Source organism: Natator depressus, chromosome 2 (genome assembly GCF_965152275.1).
Source record: "Natator depressus isolate rNatDep1 chromosome 2, rNatDep2.hap1, whole genome shotgun sequence".
Taxonomy (NCBI): Eukaryota; Metazoa; Chordata; order Testudines; family Cheloniidae; genus Natator; species Natator depressus.
In genome coordinates, this window is record NC_134235.1 from 230434750 (window position 1) to 230453948 (window position 19199).

The 19199-nt window shown below is 46.0% G+C and overlaps 1 protein-coding gene across 1 annotated transcript in view; it reads left to right on the top strand.

Annotated features, from left to right (window-relative positions):
* Window positions 1-19199, top strand: part of MYO3A (myosin IIIA) — a 206509-nt gene that overhangs the window by 151994 nt on the left and 35316 nt on the right. The window contains exons 24-30 of the mRNA XM_074946105.1: window positions 1384-1463; window positions 1601-1642; window positions 2136-2213; window positions 12151-12356; window positions 15564-15675; window positions 18014-18176; window positions 18868-18954. Of these exons, the coding sequence (XP_074802206.1) occupies window positions 1384-1463; window positions 1601-1642; window positions 2136-2213; window positions 12151-12356; window positions 15564-15675; window positions 18014-18176; window positions 18868-18954 (768 nt within the window). The remainder of the gene's footprint in view (window positions 1-1383; window positions 1464-1600; window positions 1643-2135; window positions 2214-12150; window positions 12357-15563; window positions 15676-18013; window positions 18177-18867; window positions 18955-19199) is intronic.

Below are 19199 nucleotides of genomic sequence, written 5' to 3' on the forward strand. Positions count from 1 at the left end.
ACATTTTGTTGCATATGCTTCAATGCACCTGTGCCAGAAAATATGTATTTTTTTTCTCCTGCAGTTACCTGTACAATCATATGGGAGCTGTATTTATAGTAAAACAGGAGAGCTAGACTGAATAGTAGAGAAGGTCTAACAGATAATGCTCTAAATTTTATCATATCTTACAGTAACCTGAAGTCTTTTCTTAGGCAAAACTCCTATTGATTACAGAAGGAATTTTGCCTGATTAAGAACAGCAAGTCAGTTCTATTTGAAGTCAATAGAAGCAGGACAATTCAAAGTTCATTGTGACACATCCTTCTTACGCAATTTTATCCTGGCATTAGAACCCACTGAAGTGCAAAAGTGCAACTCCTCTGGAGTCAACTCCTGTAGCCTCTCTGTATCTGGGAGCAGAACTGGGCCCATTGACCTTAAGATTACACACTGTTCAGAGACTGACAGTCGTAAGCACAACTTTGAAGGCTTGGGATGTGGCAGACTTATCTCTGAATGTTTTTGTCCTTGGCTTTTGTCAGGATATAAAAGTTATTAAAATATGGATCGTGAGTCCATTTTTTAAAGTGAGAGAAATTAAAAAAAAAAATAAGAGAATAAAAAGATCTTTTGACATTCTGTTAGGTCAAGGGGTCTTCAGTACTTGATATGGTCACATAATCCATGAACCATTGACACACTAGCCAGTAGTGAATTATGATTGTATCTGCCTACCCAGGTTTTGTAGTACCTGAGCACAATTTGTACAATGCAGAGACTCCAGTAAGAGCATTTTGGAAACTAAAGCAATGTCAGGTTGCTAGAATGGTTGGATTTTAGCAATTGCACTTTTGTGTTGATAGAAGTTCATAAGGTGTTTCCATATTCCTTTAGAGGATCCGTGTCTGCTTAAACTGTTGTAATACAGCCAGTCCTGGAAGTCATAATGGTAATTTTGCTTGATCCAGAGGGACTGGTTTCCATTCACACTAAGTCCCCTTTGCATCATTTTGGCAGTGGAAAAGTGCCTTAAAAGGGATGTAAATTACATTTGCACCTACTCTAAGGCAACTTTATCTGCTAGGGCAGTCTGAAGGGGCCTTATGAGCATCAGAGCTGTAGTGGGTGGCTTCCTGGTTTGGGGCAGATCTGTTTTGTTTTGTGTTTGCTTTGGCAGGTCATGTAAGTGCAGAGTAAGAAATGTAGAGCCCGTGTTTAATCTCCTCAGAGTGGTTGTGGCTTTCTCAAAGTTCATTCCCAAAGGCTAGGAGGGAAATAAAGAGACATGTAGGAGCCAAGGGTTGATATAGATGTAACACCAGGTACTTGGATAATGTGTTTTTTTAGTGTCACTGAAATATAAAAGTTTTTAGCAGGTTGTCGTCTCTTATCTTTCCTTAGGTAACTTGGCACATACCAAAAGCAAAAGTGTAATAAACTACCAGATGTGGACCCCGCAAAAATCAATCAGCCGTACTAACGTAAGAAACCTAATTTCATGGCAGTGTTTTGAATCCTCATTTAAAGTAGACAAAGGCAATGTTGTTATTGCTACTGAAAGTAAGCAAGTAACCCCTTCCTTGGTTTTTTTCCCTCTCCTATTTTCTTTTCTGTTTAGCTGGATATCTTTGTGTTGTGCAATTCGTATTCCTTCCGTGAGGTAAAAACCTATAATTTCCCTTCTTTCTGACTATAGTTTTATAACTACTTCAGAAAAAAATATTTCCTTAACTTTCCTATCACAGTTAAAAGGAGAAATTAAAAATATTTTATCTAATTTGTGTGGTGTATGGTCATGTTCTGTAGAGAATAACCAAAATAACAGTGATGCTGAAATTATGTTCAAGACATCAGCAGTCCTTGATATAAAAAAAAATGGTCTCCTCTTATCACATTATTTGTGACAGTTACCTGGATGTTCAGTTATCAAACTGTGTCCTCGGGGTGTGTGTGAGTGTGTGTGACAAAGTAGTGTAACGTACTTGTGCAACAATTCTGATTTTGCTAGTGATTATTCAATAGCCTTTGTAGTTTAAAATACATATTTCTTTTATAAGTGGTGTTCTTTTAAAGGGCACTTTCTTGGGATGTTGCAAAATAAACTCAGGCTCTGTAAAGATAAGAAGTGTCATTTTCTTTCTTGATCTGTATAGAATGAAAATGAAGATACTGCACCCCATCCAAGAGAGACGACCAGTATGAAAACACAGACGGTCGCTTCTTATTTTAGAGTAAGACACCAGCTCTTTTCTTATGTTACGCTGGAGTAGAATTAATATTTATTGTTCTTCTTCGAGTGTTTGCTCATGTAAATTCCAAGTAGGTGTGTGCGCGCCACGCGCACGATCGTCGGAGGGTTTTTTCTTAGCGGTACCTGTCGGGTTGGCGGGGTCCCCTGGAGTTGCACCTTCATGGCCGTGTATATAGGTCCCTGCTGACCCGCCACCTCTTCAGTTCCTTCTTACCACCAGTGATGGTTGTTGGAGCAGCTCCTCCCCTGCGTTAGCAAGCAACTCCCCAGTGGACTCTCCTTTTCTCCCTGTAAACAGTTTGAAAGTTTTAGTTAGTGATAAGGTTATAGTTAGTGATAAGTGTAGTAGTTAGTTAAGTTTTAGTTGAGGGTTACCCCCCCACACCCTACTTTGTTCCCATCCCTGGGACCGGGGCATGCCTCGGTCTCAGGGCTTCAAGCTGTGCGGGTCCTTCCTGAAGCCCATGCTGAAGGGAGACCCACACAATTCCTGTCTAAAGTGTCTCGGAGAGGGATACCAGTCCAACAGGTGTAAAACCTGCAGGGGTTTTAAGCCCAGAACTAAGAAGGAGCAGGACTTTCTCTTAAAGCTCCTTCTCATGGAGTCAGCTCTTCAACCCCAACTGCCCCATGTGGCGTCCGACCGAGCACTTCGGTGCACAACTTGCTGGCCTCGGTATGGGAAGCCTCAGCACCGAGGAAGGTCTCATCCAAAGGGCCATGGCACCTCCATTTCCCAGCACCGAGGACTATCGCTAGTGTGAAGCACCACTTGAAGTCGCTGGTGCCGCACAAGAAAAAGGGGGAGCGGAGCAGGCAGGCGCCAATGCTGTGCATCCCATGTCGGGACACCCAGCCTCGGGTCCGCCTAGACCAGAGCCATTGACTCCGGCCTCTCAGGGAGGTCCCTTGAGTCCGGTCACAGTGGACTCCCCAGGGCGGAAAGATTTGGAGGCGGACTTGGATGCTTCCCCCACACCGGACACATTTGAGGCGGGCAGGGAGTTGACCGCCATGATGGCACAGTTTCCCGTTCCAGCGGCGGGTGCGCAGGCAGTGGCTCAGGCTCCGGCACCGGAACCAGCAACATCGTTGGCACTGGCACCGACGCCGGTCCAGCATACAGGCAAGCCCACTATGATACGACGCCGATCGCCTTCACCACAGCACTGATCCCCGGCACCGTCTCGATCTGCATCACCATGGTCAGATTCGGACTTCTCCTCAGAGTTGGAGGCAGACTCTTATCCTTCCAGGCAGAGCCGGCACTGCTCCCGGCACTGGTTCCAGCACCGCCCTAGGCAAAACGAAGGGTAGCCAGGGCCTGTAATGTCCCGGCCTCCACATTGGCAGGGACCGACGCAGTGGCCCTTCTGGACACCATGGGCCTACCAGCAAGTCCAGGGCCCGGATTCCAGGTCCCTGTCGGTGAGATCGGAGGCGCGAATCCCGCCATCAGCCACATCTGTAGCACAGGAGCCTCCTCGGGGTAGGGATGCACAAGCCCAGGCTGATGAGGACATCAGCACCAGTACAGGCACTGGCACCAAAGCAGCTGCTGCCATTTCCTGCACCTCTCAAGCAGCGCAAGGGGAACCCCGTGATCCAGAGGGGCAAGAAGACCCCGTGTCTCTGAGGGCATCATCCTTATCCTCCCTGGATGAGGCGGTAGCAGGCACCTCCACCACTCTGGCCGCTGTGGACACCAGGGCCCATCAAGACCTGTTCAGGAGGGTGGCCCAGAACCTGAACTTGCAGGCAGAGGAGGTCTCTGAGGATACGGATCCCATGGTGGATATTCTGGCCCCTGATGGACCCTTGAGGGTGGCTCTGCCCCTCATCAGAACCATACAGAATAGCACCAAGGTGCTGTGGCACACGCCTGCCTCTATCCTGCCAACAGCCAAGGGCGTAGAGTGCAAACACTCCATGCCTTCCAAGGGGTACAAGCAGCTCTTCACCCACCCCCAGCCCGGGACCCTGCTGGTGGAGGCGGCAAACCACAAAGAGTGCCGGGGCAGCCAGGGCCTACCCCCAAGTCCAAGGATGCTAAATAGCTGGACCTCTTCAGTCGGAAAGACTACTCCACTGGGGGCTCCAGATTCACATAGTGAATCAGCAAGTGGTCCGGAGCCGCTATGCTTATAATTCCTGGGGCTCTCCAGCCAAATTCCAGGAATTGCTCCCAGCAGGCTCCCGCTTGGAGTTTGGGGCGCTGCTGGAGGAGGAAAACGTGGTCGCCAGGACCTCTCTTCAGGCCACCCTGGACTCAGCTGACTCAGCTACCTGCACTCTGGGCACGATCATAGCTATGAAAAGCAGCTCTTGGCTACCGGTCTCAGGCTGCCGCATGAGGTCCAGAACACAATTCAGGACCTGCTTTTTGACTGCTCTGGCCTCTTTGTGGAGCAGACAAACTCAAGGCTGCATAATCTTAAGGACTCACGAGCGACGCTCAAGTCTTTGGGGCTGCATGCACCAGCCCCACAAAGAAAGATATTTAAGCCCCAGGCTGCCCAACAATTCTATCCTGCCCCTCCTAGACAGGACTACAGTAGGAAGTGGGGCAGAAGTAATAGGAGGTGCTCATCTCAGGCCTCCTCCGGCCCAGGGCAGGGCTCGGCTAAGCAGCCCTCGGGCTCAAAGCCAAACTTTTGAAGATGCGCCCAAGGACAGAGCACCAGTTCAATACCTGGATCCTTCCCCTCCCTCTGTGAACTGTCTATTCCATTTCTACTGTGCCTGGGCTTAAATAACCTCAGACCATTGGGTCCTGAGCATTAAGAATTGGGATATTCTCTCCAATTCTGCTCCTTTCCACCCTCCCGCCCACTCTCACCATCCCTCTTCAGGAACCCTTCTCACAAGCAACTTCTAGTGCAGGAGGTGCAAACGCTCCTGCACTAGAAGGTAGAGGAGGTAGAGGAGGTTCCTCTGGAGTTCAGGGCAGGGGATTCTACTCCCATTACTTCTTAAACCCCAAGGCCAAAGGCAGGCTCATGCCCATTTTAGACCTGCAAAACCTCAACAAATTCATGAAGAAATTGAAGTTCCACATGGTCTCCCTGGCCGCCATCATTCCCTCTCTGGATCCGGGGCACTGGTACGCTGCCCTCGACTTGAAGGATGGGTACTTCCACATCTCCATAATCCCTTTCCAGAGATGGTTTCTGCAATTTGTGGTCAGCAGCGCATATTATCAGTTCACGGTCCTCCCCTTCGGTTTATCGGCAGCACCTTGGGTGTTCACCAAGTGCATGGCGGTTGTGATAGCCTTCATTTGAAAGTATCAGGTGCAAGTTTTCCTGTACCTAGACGATTGGCTCATCAAGGGCCAGTGCCAAGCCCAGTTGGAGGAACACGTGAATCTGGTACGTACGATGTTCCTCAATCTCATCCTCAACATGGCGAAGTCAACTCTGGCTCCCACTTAAAGAACAGCATTCATCGGGGCCCTCCTGGACTTCACCCAGGCCAGGGCGTTCCTGCCTGAGTCTCGTTTTCTAGCCATGAGCGCCATCATACAAGGTCTCCACCGGTTTCCACCACAGCGGCCAGAAACTGCCTAAAATTACTCAGGCATATAGCAGTATGCACTTATGTGGTGCAGCATGCAAGGCTGTGCCTCCGTCCCCTCCAGGCGTGGTGGGCCCAAGCATATAGACCAAACCAGGACCATCTGGACAGTCTGGTCATGCTTTCTCCCCAGGCTCTCGAGTCCCTCCAGTGGTGGCTCAATCCACAGACAGTCTGTGTGGGAGTACCGTTTTCCAAACCTCAGCTGTTGCTGTCACTAGTCACAGATGCATCAGCGCTGGGGTGGGGAGCGAACCTGGGCAACCTCAGAACTCAAGGCCTATGGTCCCAAGCGGAAGTATCACTACACATCAACGTCAGGGAGCTACGGGCGGCATGTCTAGCTTGCCAGACGTTTCAGGCCCATCTTCAGGGCAATTGTGTATTGGTGTTGCCATCAACACCACAGTGATGTTTTATATAAACAAACAGGATGGTGCTTGCTCCTCTCCCCTGTGCCAGGAAGCCCTCAGGTTGTGGGACTTTTGCATTGCCCACTCGATATATTGGAGGCGTTGTATCTGCCAGGGGCACAAAATTAACTGGCTGATCGCCTCAGCAGATCTTTCCACGGCCACGAATGGTCCCTCCGACCAGAAGTCGTCAGCAATATCTTCCTGAGGTGGGGATCTCCCCAGGTAGACCTGGGGCAACAGGAAGTTGCCTCACGACACGAGGCAACAGGAAGTGCCAGCAGTTCTGCTTCTTCCTGAATCATAGTACCGGCTCCATCACAGACGTCTTTCTCCTCTCGTGGACGGGACACCTGCTGTATGCATTCCCGCTGTTCCCTCTCATCCACAAGGTCCTCCTCAAGGCCTGGCAGGACAAGGCTTCACTGATTCTCATAGCGCCGGCATGGCCCCGCCAACACTGGTTCTCCACACTGTTGAACCTCTTGATGGACACGCCCATGACCTTGCTCATGATTCCAGACCTCATCATGCAGGACGATGGCCGTCTTCAGCACCCCCAGCCTGCAGTCTCTCCACCTCACTGCATGGAAAATCCAGGGCTAAATTTGTTAGAGCTCCAGTGCTCCAATTCGTTTAGGGAGGCTCTCCTTGGCAGTAGAAAGCCCTCCAGTCATGCCACTTATCTAGCCAAGTGGAAAATGTTTTCAATTTGGTCCACACAGAAGGGCACCCCTCTGCTGCAGTCCTCAATCCCCTTCATACTGGACTACTTACTCTGCTTAAAGCAGTCTCATCAATCAAGGTGCACCTGGCAGCTATTTCTGCTTTCCACCTGGGCGCAGAGGGGCGGTCGATATTTGCTAACCCCATAGTTGGACATTTCCTTAAAGGTCTAGACTGTACCCCCAGGTGTGGCAACTGGTCCCCCCATGGGACCTTAACATGGTCCTCTCAAGGCTCATGGAGCTCCCTTTCGAATCTCTAGCATCTTGTTCTCTGGTTTACCTCTCTTGGAAAGTGGCGTTTTTCGTGGCTATAATATTTGCCAGAAGAGCTTCGGAGCTCCAAGCTTTAACGTCTGAGCCCCCTTATACGTTGTTTTATAAGGACAAGGTACAATTGCAGCTGCACCTGGCTTTTCTCCCTAAGGTTGTTTCACAATTTCACGCAAATCAGGACATCTTTTTACCAGTGTTCTTCTCAAAGCCACATGCTAATGACAGGGAAGCAGGCTCCATTCCCTAGATGTTAGACAGGTGCTGGCTTTTTACATTGAGTGGACAAAGCCGTTTAGGAAGTCAACACAACCCCTCATCGCCATTGCAGAGAGAATGAAAGGACTGCCAGTCTCATTCCAACGAATCTCTTCTTGGATCCCAGCCTGTATCACGATGTGCTACAACCTGGCGAAGATTCCAGCCCTGACACTGACTGCACTCCATGACAGCACAAGCTTCATCTGCAGCGTACCTGGCACAGGTCCCCATTCAGGACATCTGCAGGGGGGCAACGTGGTCATCTATTCGTACCTTTCCGTTGCACTATGCCATCACACAGCAGGCTAGAGACAATGCCACGTTTGGTAGAGCAGTGCTTCCGTTTGCAACTCGGTGAACTCCGACCCCTCCTCCGGGGGACTGCTTGGGAGTCACCTCCTTGGAACTGACATGAGCAATCACTCGAAGAAGAAAAACGGTTACCTACCTTTTGTAACTGTTGTTCTTCGAGATGTGTTGCTCATGTCCATTCCAAGACCCACCTGCCTTCCCTCTGTCAGAGTATCCGGCAAGAAGGAACTGAAGAGGCAGCGGGTCGGGACCCATATGCACAGTCATGAAGGAGCCACTCTAGGGGGCCCAACAGCTGACCTGACTGGTACCGCTAGGGAAAAACCTTCTGACGATCATGCACGTAGAGCGCACACACCTGCTTGGAATTGACATGAGCAATGCATCTCGACGAATAACAGTTACAAAAGGTAGGTAATCGTTTTTTTCAGCTTTTAAAATGCAGCCCCTTTCCTCTCCAGGTGCACACACGTGATTTCAGCTACAACAAATCACAAAGACAATAAGGGTGCAGCTGGCGTTCGTGAAGTTCATAGATACCACAGTGACGAGTGCAGTATACATGCCTAGATTAGAGTAATGTGATGGTTCATGTTTCATTTGATGGAGTAGAATTAGTCACAGGCCCAGACTTCATGCTTCCGGGTGCAAGATGGTGTAAATTACACCTCCCTGAGCCACCCCGGACTGCTTTGCCTCAAGGATGACAGACACAAGGGAGGACAGGGACTCATGGTATTGGACCCCTTTCAAGGTCTGAGCAGAAGATGGCAGATTTCATTTCCACCTGGTGCTCCACAGGAACTTCAGTGATGAGGCTGCTGCACTGAATTAACCTCCCTGGCTTCTCCTCTGTCAGTGCCATTCCCTTGTCCTATACATGGCCATGCTCTCCAGCCCTTCCACAGAACATTGCTATGATGAGTCTTCCCTTCCTTTGCATATTATAATGACACGGAGTCACAAAATCAGAGTAATTTTTGCAAACAAATGAAATCCTGTGAATAATCACTATTTGGTATTAATCCCTGAGTGCAACGCTCAGGCATTATTCCAACAGAATAACAAAAGAGCAAGAATAGTCCAGGGGCGAGGATGAGCCCTGTTCAGTTCCCTGCTCTGCCACAGACTTCCTGTCGGACCTCACTTAATCTCTGTGCCTAAATTCCCCATGTGTAAAATGGGGATCATGGCACTTCCCTATTTCACAGGGGGGTTGGGAGCATAATGCATTAAAAATGTGAGATGTTCAGCTACTACAGTAATGGAGGCTGTATAAATACCTAATATTGACTAATAAGCTGGGCTCTTAAATGCTATATTCCAAATGCTTCTGCCAAAGTCCACAGGTACATTTATATTTCCTTTATGCTAATTTTTCCACCATGACCCTTGGAGCTGGCTAATTTGGGGCCTGATCCTGCTTTCCCAACTCCCACTGATTCACGTCTTCCAGCAACAACATAAAGGTGCCTCAGATTATGCTACTGCTTCTTATGAAAATATTTTATTTACTTTCAGGGTAAAGAATAGCAAAGAATAACAGATACTTTGTTTAGGAGACAGAATAAAGCACCTTCCCTTACTAACAGGGAGATAAACTAGATAATGTGCTAGTGCCATATTAGGATGATATTTTTAGGTGATATTTTTTAACATTCTGGACAGAGAGTAATAGAGAACCTAGTTTTTCCACTCTAATTTCTATGATTCTGTGAACTGACAGCAAATCTAGCAAGACAAGATGGGTGAGATAATATCTTTCATTGCACCAACTACTGCTGGTGAGAGACACAAGCTTTCAAGTTACATAGAGCTCTGTCTCAGGTCGGGGAAAAGTACTGAGGTCTGGGTCTACGCCTAAAGACCTATATCGGTATAACTACTCGCTCGGGATGTGAAAAACCTACACACCTGAGCCACATAAGTTACACCGACATAAGCGCTCATGTGGACAGTGCTATGTTAGTGGGAGGGCTTCTCCTGTCGACATAGCTACTGCCTCTTGGATAGGTGGATTAACTACACCAACGAGAGCTCAGCTCCCCTCAGTTAGGAGCATCTTCATTAAAGCGCCACAGCAATGCAGCTGCACTGATGCAGCATTTTAAGTGTAGATGTGCCCTCAGAGTGTCCCAGCTAAATACAAGGTCAAAGAGATAGTTTAGTAAGTAGTTAGCACATATTCTAAGGGACCATTCAAGGTGAAGTGGCCCATTAACACCCCTGTAGTCATAGGACAGAAAAAGGGGGCTAGTGGGTTACAGATGGTTGTAATAAGCCATAATGCCAATGTCTTTATTAAGACCGTGGTGGTTAGTTTCTAGCAAAGTTATGAATTTAAGCTCTAAGGCTTGTCTTCTGGAAGTGTTGGGCAGGTTTCCTATGAGGATGATGACTGAGAGATCAGATACAGAGTGATTGCTTTGTGAAGTGTTCGCCCACCGCTGATATGGTGTTTTTTGTCTTTTCTCATTTTCCTGTGTGAGAGCAGTGACTGTTTGGTTTCACCCACATAGTTGTTATTGGAGCATTTCGTGCACTGGATGAGGTACACCACATGGTGTGATAGGCATGTGTAAGACCACATATCTTGAAAGGTGTATTGTGGGGGGGGTGTTGATCATTGTAGCAGTGGAGATGTCTGCAGGTTTTGAATCTGGCGTTCTGGCAGCATCTGGTGCCGCTTTGAGTTGGGTGTCTGATCTGTGAGGAGCTTCCTTCTGGTGATGAGCTTTTAGAGATTGGGGGTTATCTGAAGACCAGAAGCGGGAGTTCAGGAAAGATTTATTTCAGGATGGGGTCCCCACTGAGTATGGGTTATTGTTTGATGATACACTGCATACAGCAAATCTAGCAACAGATACAAGGATTGGGATTAACTAAATCTTGACAGCAGTGGTGCAGTCGAAACTGCTATCCAAAGCGTGATTGCCGTTGCAGGCAGAAGAGGATTCAGACTGAATCCTACTACCTTACTCGCATGCAGAAATCTACAGATGACTGAGAAATGCATCTGCAAATCTGGGTAGCAAGGTCTTTTATTCATTAGCTTGTATTAGCTGATTGAGCTTCATCACCAAGCTATTGATAGTTAATTTAGCACTATGCCACACAGTGCAGCATCTGTCTGGAATGGAAATACTGATTTTAATGCAGAATATATGCTGCTTGAAGTCCTACTCTGGTGTTATGTGTCTAGCCTGCTATCGCATAGCTATCTTACTACTCCTGGCTACTACTTTCCTTTGAGTCATTTTGAATTAGGAATTAGCCTCATCATTTGTGTGTTAATAGGAAACTGCAATGGAGCAATTCCCATCAGGACTACGAGGTCCAGATTCAGCCCTGCTGGCATGGAAAGCTACAAACCTCCCTGTGCCAGATTGGAGTGCAAGCTGGGTGGTAGTAGTGCAAAGCATCAATGTGAATTGTGAACTGGTGTTTCCGCTGCTGCTCTCCCCACAGGTTCCTCCTGGGGAGGGCAGCTATAGTTACTTACACCCAGTGGCTCCATAACAGAACCAAAGGAACGTGCTGAAAGAGATGGGCTTGGCCAGACATGGTTGGGGCTGTTTAGTTATCTTCATTCCTTCCCCACACTTCAACCTCCCATCCTTCGCCTGACCTCTAATGCCTGGTGTCCCCCATCAGCTCCTGTCTCAGAGGTGAATGAGGATTTTATATAAATACTAAATACAGGAGCATAGAAAAAATGTTTTTTTATTTCCTAATAACAAGATTCAGTTCCCCGATAGATGGCCCAATCCTGCAGCATTTGCTTACCCTGAAACAGCCATTCATTTCATATTTTAAAGGCATTTCTTATTTAATACCTTTCTGTTTTGACAACAGTGGTCAGAGTCAATGTCCCTAGGTGAGCTGGGCTCGCCGGTTCTCAGCTGTGCTCCTCGATATAGAACATGACATGGCTGATGCAATTCAGCAGCACCAATAGCAACACAATGGGCCATCAAAGAAACTTGCAAAAAATATACACGTTGTTTTGGAGTATTTTTAACTGTGATCAAAAACACTGCTGCTTCCAAAAACAAAACTGGTGCTTAATTAGCTGTTAACACTGTAGATTACTACAATTTATGGGAACATACTGGTTGGGAATTTGTTATTCATGCTTGCCTGAAGGTAATGTTTGGCTCAAGTATAGTCAATGTCAGAGAGGCTAGAATTTCCGCTTGATTTGTCTACAGTTAAGCCACTAGCAGAATGTAAATGGATTTGGAGTTATACCTACAGTACCACGCATGTGAAATGAAATTTCAAATGCACAGATGCATTTGTACAATAGGCGGCTTTTATGTATCACAACAGAAAATGTTTCTCCATTTTCTTGAAGTATTCTCTGATGGATTTATTATCCAAGATGGTGGTGGGCCAGCCTCATTTTGTCCGTTGCATCAAGCCAAACAATGACCGGCAGGCGCACAAGTATGACAAAGAGAAAGTGCTGGTACAGCTGCGCTATACGGGAATTCTGGAGACGGCAAAAATTCGGAGACAGGGTTATTCCCATCGCATACTGTTTGCTAACTTCATAAAACGGTAAGTACATGTATGTATGAGCGTATTTCTATGATTGTTGTCTGATGTTTGCTGAATGTCATCAGCATGCTTGGCGCTGTATAAAACACAGATAAAGACAAAGTCTTTGTCAAAGATCACAAGCTAGACTGGACAGACAGAATATTTCAGACATGAGGGTAACACATCGTTTTGATTTGTAGGGAAAGATCACACATCTCTGACCTATTGTTTCAGGCTCTTTGCAGACTCAGGCAGACACTACCCTGCTCAGTCTGAAAGTTTTCTTCAGAACTATAAGGGCTAGAAACTTAATATTTTAAATTAAATCTTAGAATTTGGAGCAAAAGATGACATCCTCCAAAAACATATTACTGTATCTCTAGCCACTGAGAGCCAGCTTAGTTCAGCGTCTAGCTTTGCAGAGGCATATCATGATCTGGGTATTGCACATTAAAGATTAAGGTAGACGTGCATAAATGCATGGTTTTGTTTTTTAAAGTGTAGTTGTTAAGCATTATTCATTTGTTAAGAGACTAGTCTCACCCTTGTTATGACTGGGAGAATCTTAAATAAAAAAGGCTCCACTCGTAAGAGATTAAGCAGTTATTTTGCATTTCTCTTTTACAAATGTGGAAGCCGGACATTTTCCTGGATAAGACCTTAAATTTACAGTGGGAATATTGAAGAAATTGTGCAGATAACACCCACTCTGACAGAAGCTTTTAAAACTAATAGGTACTAGAAGTAGACAACTGATGACAGAGACACAGAAGAAGAACAAGCTGATGGTTTGATAAGTTTGTTTCGGGGGAGCACACTGAGGGGGCCATGACAGTGTCAGAAAAGCACAGCTTAATGAAGGCTGTTGAAAGTAGTTTCAAGAAGTGAACAAGATGTGTCTGGGGCTTTGCATTTAAAGATTTTACTGCTAGTACAAAGGGGGGAAGCAGACAGCATAGTTGGCCAGATCCTCCCCGGGTGTAAATCACTCTCGCTCCACCGATTTCAGCAAGGCTGCGTCAATTTACACCCATGGAGGATCTGTCCCAAAGCATAAGGAGTTTTGTTAAACAGCTGGCAGTTTTTTATTGAGACTTATGGGGTAAAGAGAAGGCAGTGCTAGTTACACAGATTTCTTGAGGGACATGGAATTTATTCACTGATTTTAGAGAGAGCCTGCAATTCTGCACACTACTTTCTACCTCCTCAGGAAAAGCCTGGTCAAATAGTCTTTGCAATGTGCCAAACTGAGACTCTGTCAAAGCAAAGGAGGAGTAAATGATAAGGTGACACACTCTCATAAGAATGCTCTGTCTTCAGCTGAATACATGCAGGAATGATCATCGTAGAGCATTTCTGCTGATCTCAAATGCTGATTAAAACAGGAGGAGAGAGAGGCATTCTCTAAAGTATGCAGGACCCAAATTGTAAAGGGCTTCATAGATCAGACCAACACCTTAAATTGCATTCAGCAAAGAACTGTAAGCCAGTACAGTCTCTGCAACACACATGCAATATGCTCCCAGCAAGGAGATAGTAGGCAGCCACTTTCTGCACCAGATGAAGTTTTGTGGCCCCAAATATTGTAATCGAGGCTAGGGGTGGCAGAGGCATGGGTATGAGATATTAAATTCAGTAGTTGAAAGAATACATTTAAACAGAAAACAACTGTAAAAAAATGATTGACATGTTCTTTGTGACTGATATAAGGGTGTGATGGCACCCCTGGTATGCAGCCTGAGACTGAGAGACAGCTGTGCCCCCTTAATTGTCTCCAGCCTGGGTTGTGTCTCACAATGCCTTGCTGGTGACCAGCCGCAAACCCCACCGAGTGTTGTTATCACTCAGCACAACCGCATGTGGAGCCCTACACCCAGCTAGATTGCATGAATGCTCCCAGAGCCATTCAAGAATCACAAAGAGAGATGAACCAGCCGAATACTCCCAGCTCTCAGCACTGTACCTCAGGAAGATACCGTCTTGCACTGCTCAAGAGGAGCCGTGCAGATTTATTAATTGGTTCACCACTTGGTCAATGGAAAGTGGATATACGCTAGCCTTTGAAAACCTGAGCAGATTTATCACACACTTCAGGCAAACTCACTGGTAAAGATAAACAGTAAAACAAATGTATTGACTACAAAAGATAGATTTTAAATGATATTAAGTGACAGGCAAAAAGTCTGAGTTAGTTACCAAAAGAAAAGAAAATATAAGCACGCAGTCTAAACTCTCAACCCTGTTAGACTGGGCACCATCTAGATTAAGCAGTTTTTCTCACATGGACACACACACCAGTATATTGCAGTTCATAGTACACAGATTTCACCCTTGAAACCTGGGCCAGTCTCCTGTGTTGGAGTCTTAAGTCTTCTCAGTGTCCTTGCTGCTTGCAGCATAGGGGGGTCAGGAGAAAGGCCCAGCATGTGGCCACTGTGTTCTGTTTTATACCCTTAGTCCATGTGCTTGTAGAACACAACTCCAGGCATGTCTGGTGGGCATTGCTGAGTCTCTAGGCAAGGGTGATTAATTCCCTTGGTGTGGCCTCATGCAGGTGAGTCACTGCATTGTAGCTCCCTTGCTGGACAATGGCTGGTGATGTCTGTTCAACAGCACCCCCCCAGTTCTTGGTTGCCCCCCTTGTCATGGTCTCTGTAGAGCTAGTATCTGGGCGCCTCCCAAACCCCCAGCATATTTTAGTGAAAACCATACAACACAATTCTTACAATTCCATTTGCATTGATGATAAGCATATATGGATAGAAAAATGACTTTCAGCAGATCATAACCTTTCCCCGATACCTCCCACGGCCTGCTGTATATGCAAGATCACAATTATATATAAATGAGGAATATGGGGGTTACAGGGTGCTCCCCCAGTGTACAGAATGTCACAAAAGGGATATCCACAACATGCAAAGAAGTAGTAAAGGCAATGAATTGGCAAAGACTCTCACTAGACAGCATGTTTTCTGAAAGTCCTGTAGTGGTGATAATGGAACTTAAAAACCCTCCAGGAAGTACAGGATGTCTCTCATGCACCTTTAACTGTGTTTCTATTTGCCGTATATAAACACACAGTGATTTTTGGCATGTTCTTCTTTTTAGTACATTATGTATTGCTTCATACAAAAACATTTTAAACTAGGTTTCATTTAGCTGAATGGCTGCATTTTTCGTTCATTCCATGTTACTGTAATAAAGAATCATATTTTTGTCTTTTAGGTATTACCTCATCTGTTACAAAACAAATGATGATCCTCCGGTCAGCCCTGAAACCTGTGCTGCTATCTTAGAAAAAGCCCGCCTTGACAACTGGGTTCTTGGAAAAACCAAAGTAATATTTTCCCATACTTTGCATACGTTTCACTATGTGTTTGTAAAGATATTAAGCATTGTCTGCTCTCAGCTACTCCACTGGAGTTACTTTGGGTTCACATTGGTAAAAAAATTATTTAATTGGACACCCCCTCACGGACAATGAGGCTGAAATCCTGGTCCCTCAGTCGGGGGAGAGGAGTTGGCAGCAGATGGTCTCAGATGTGGGGGCAGATTTTGGTTATGGACAGAGGACACCCTAGCTATAAGCAAACTAGGCCAGTGGTGCTGGAACATTTTTAGTAGTGGAGGTGCTGAAAGCCAGCCCCCTTAACTCCATCTGCCCTCCCCCACTGAGGCTGGCAGCAGGGCTGTGACTCCGGGAGGGGGAACCCGGACAGGGGCAAGGGGGCCGAGGCCACAGCTGGGAGCAGGCGTGGGGACAGGAGCAGAGACCCAGGCAGGGGCCAGCAGCCAGGACCCCACGTGCAGGGCCAGGAGCAGAGCCCCAGTCGTGGGGCCCCGGGCACGGGGCCAGCGCCTGGGGAGCAAGGCCGGCCACTGGGGCCCCAGGAGCAGAGCCCCAGGTGTAGGGCTGGGAGTGGGGCGGGCCCTAGGAGCGGAGGCCTGGGAACAGGAATGGGGGTGGCATCCAGTACCCAAGCCCTAGGTGAGATGAGGGGTTGGGAAACAGAGTGCGGGCAGAGGGCCGGGAGCAGGTCATAGGCGCGGGAAACGCCCCCAGGCGTTATGCATGGAGCCAGTGGCTGGGGTGCGGGGCCAGCAGTCCTGCATAAAACCTGAGGGTGCTGCAGCAGCCCCGCACTCCTACTTCCCACACCTATGAACTAGGCAGCTGCCAAGGGTGGCAGATTTGGCCGGTCACCTTTTCATCATGACGGAGGGATGTCTGGACCAAATTTGGGTGGTTTTGTAACTCTTTACTCTGGATTACATGCCACTCATTCAAATTTGGCTTGGCTGCCCCTCTATAATGACAGAGGGGCAGCCAGGCCAAATCTGCTGCCCCAGGCCTATGAGGAGGGGGACAGCACACTGAAGATTTGTGTAGGGTGGCAGATTGTCTTGAGTAGCTTCTGATTATGGGGAGATAAATGTCTGCTCCCTCATTATTGCCCCATGGCACCAGTAGAATTTATCAGCCTCCCTCCCACCTCAGCCTTTCTAGCCTGATTTGTCAGAAAGGGCCTCCCTGCTGGCAAACTACAGGAGGTTTGCTAGACAGAGAAGGTGCCATAGGAGAAAAGCTGGTGTCTCCACACCTCAAACAACTTTAGCCTCAAGTCTCCCCTTCTCCGAACATAGCAAGGGGGAAGGGGCAGAAGATTCAAAGAGAAGGGGAGACATAGAAGTGAAGCTGTCTGACGTTCAGAGACACCTGCTCTATGAGGCACCTTTCTCCATGGCCATGCCTCTTCTTGTTCACTCCTGTCTAATGAACCAGAGATGGATTCATAAAGGGACTACCAGAGAGAAGAAAGACCTTCCTCAAAGGCAGAGGGGCATTGTTGGGGCAGGTTTTTCTAAAGAAGGCTGGTACAAAGATCCATGGATGCACCTCCCCGCGCAACCTCTCTCATGTTGTGAGGTGGGACCAAAGGAGAAAATGGAGATGGGGAAAGGAGAATAACTGGAGGTATGGGAAATTATATCTCACTGTATACTTAAATGGAGTTACTCCAGATGTACACCAATGTAACTGAGACAGGATCTGACAGACAGAGACTATGACAAAAGGAGTAGAGAGGAGAGGACAGAAAAGTCCTGAAAAAATAGATACAATGGGACTGATTCTCCTCTTACCTACAGCAACTGGTTTCACACCAGTAAAACTCCACTAATGTCAATAGAGTTACGCTTGATTTACTCCAATGTGAGAACAGAATCAGGCCTGATGTTTGTATCACTTGTGCCAGTCTCCCTTTTTCGGGTTGTTTTTCTATGGTGTAGGCTTCCCTTAAAGCAAATTTAAAAATAAATAAATTCTGGCCTGGGTTTAAGGTACTGGACAAAAGCATTAACAGATTGGAGTTAGTTTTGTGAAATATGCACCAGAGGAAAACACTGAGGAGGTTAAAGTATCTTCCAATGAAAATACAAATAATAAAAGTGTTGTCCACTTGTGTTACCAACTCAAATTACAGAATTATTTCAGCTTTGTCACCTTCAAAAATGATCATTTAAACAATGGAACTAAAGGCTTTCTTCTTCCCAGTGCTCACACAGAATTCCTGTTGATGCTAAATAGACTAATGCACCTATATGAATCACTGTGAGAAGACTGTCTAGGCCATATTAATTAATGCTGTGATCATTGTTTGTTTTCTCTCTTTAAGGTGTTCCTTAAATACTATCACGTGGAGCAGTTGAATTTAATGAGAAAGGAGACGGTTGACAGGATTGTTTTGATTCAGGCCTATGTCAGAGGGTGGCTAGGTTCAAAGAGATACAAAAAATTAAAGGAGAAAAGGGAAGAAAGTGCTATTAAAATACAGTCAGGTAATAACTCGACAGCATTTTAGAATAAATGCTGGATATGGATGAAATATGGCTTCTTACATTTTGTTCTTTTAAACCTGTTGCATTTGATAAAGCATTCTATGTTTGATATTTTACGTATTCTTATGAAAAGAAATCTGTTAATCGGGTTATGACAATAATCTCTTCACTAGAGTTGTCTATCAATGTTACTTTTAAAAGGTGATTTTTAACAACAGAGGAATGTGAATACATAAATAATATTTTTATTCCTAAAATTTCAGCGTACTCTGACAATGTCATATAATATACCAGTGAAAAATGAACGCATAATTAAGCACCTTGGATAATAAAACTAAATAAGCTATTGATTGAGAAATCGCTAATTGAACAGCCTCTTTTTAGCATAACTTTGAGCATCATCCTCTTGGAAGTTCCAACATCTGCATTTTTATGTACTAATTGATTCCATAATTACAATATGATCTGGAGGATCCGGATTTTACATATTTTATACAGTTTGTGCTTCCTTGTCATAAATTTGGAAACCTGACTGACAACTCAAAAGTGTGTTTCTTTGTAGAAACATCCTGGACAAATAATATTTTTGAATACTTTAATTCTGATGCCATAACTGCTTGCAGAATTCTTTATTTTCATATTCTTCTATATTGCCTAATGGATGAGCTTAAATTTTCCCACCTCTTTTTAGTTTACAGGGGCTTTGTTGCTCGTAAAGAATATGAAAATGGAAAAAATCAATACAAAATGGAAACATTTATTACCAGACTTCAAGCAGGTATGGACTGTTAGCTTTTTAGACTTTTAATACACTGATTTTATATATCGGCTTATACACAACGTACTGGGCCAGACCCTCAGCTGCTACAAAGCTACAGTGACTGCAGTGGAGCTACATCAGATTGCACCGAGGATCTGATGCACATCTCTCTGCTGGTAAATAGTGTATATATACAATATATATGTATGCACACTCAGGGGTGAAAGTAACGTAAAAGGCTTACCATTACGGGGTCCCAGCTC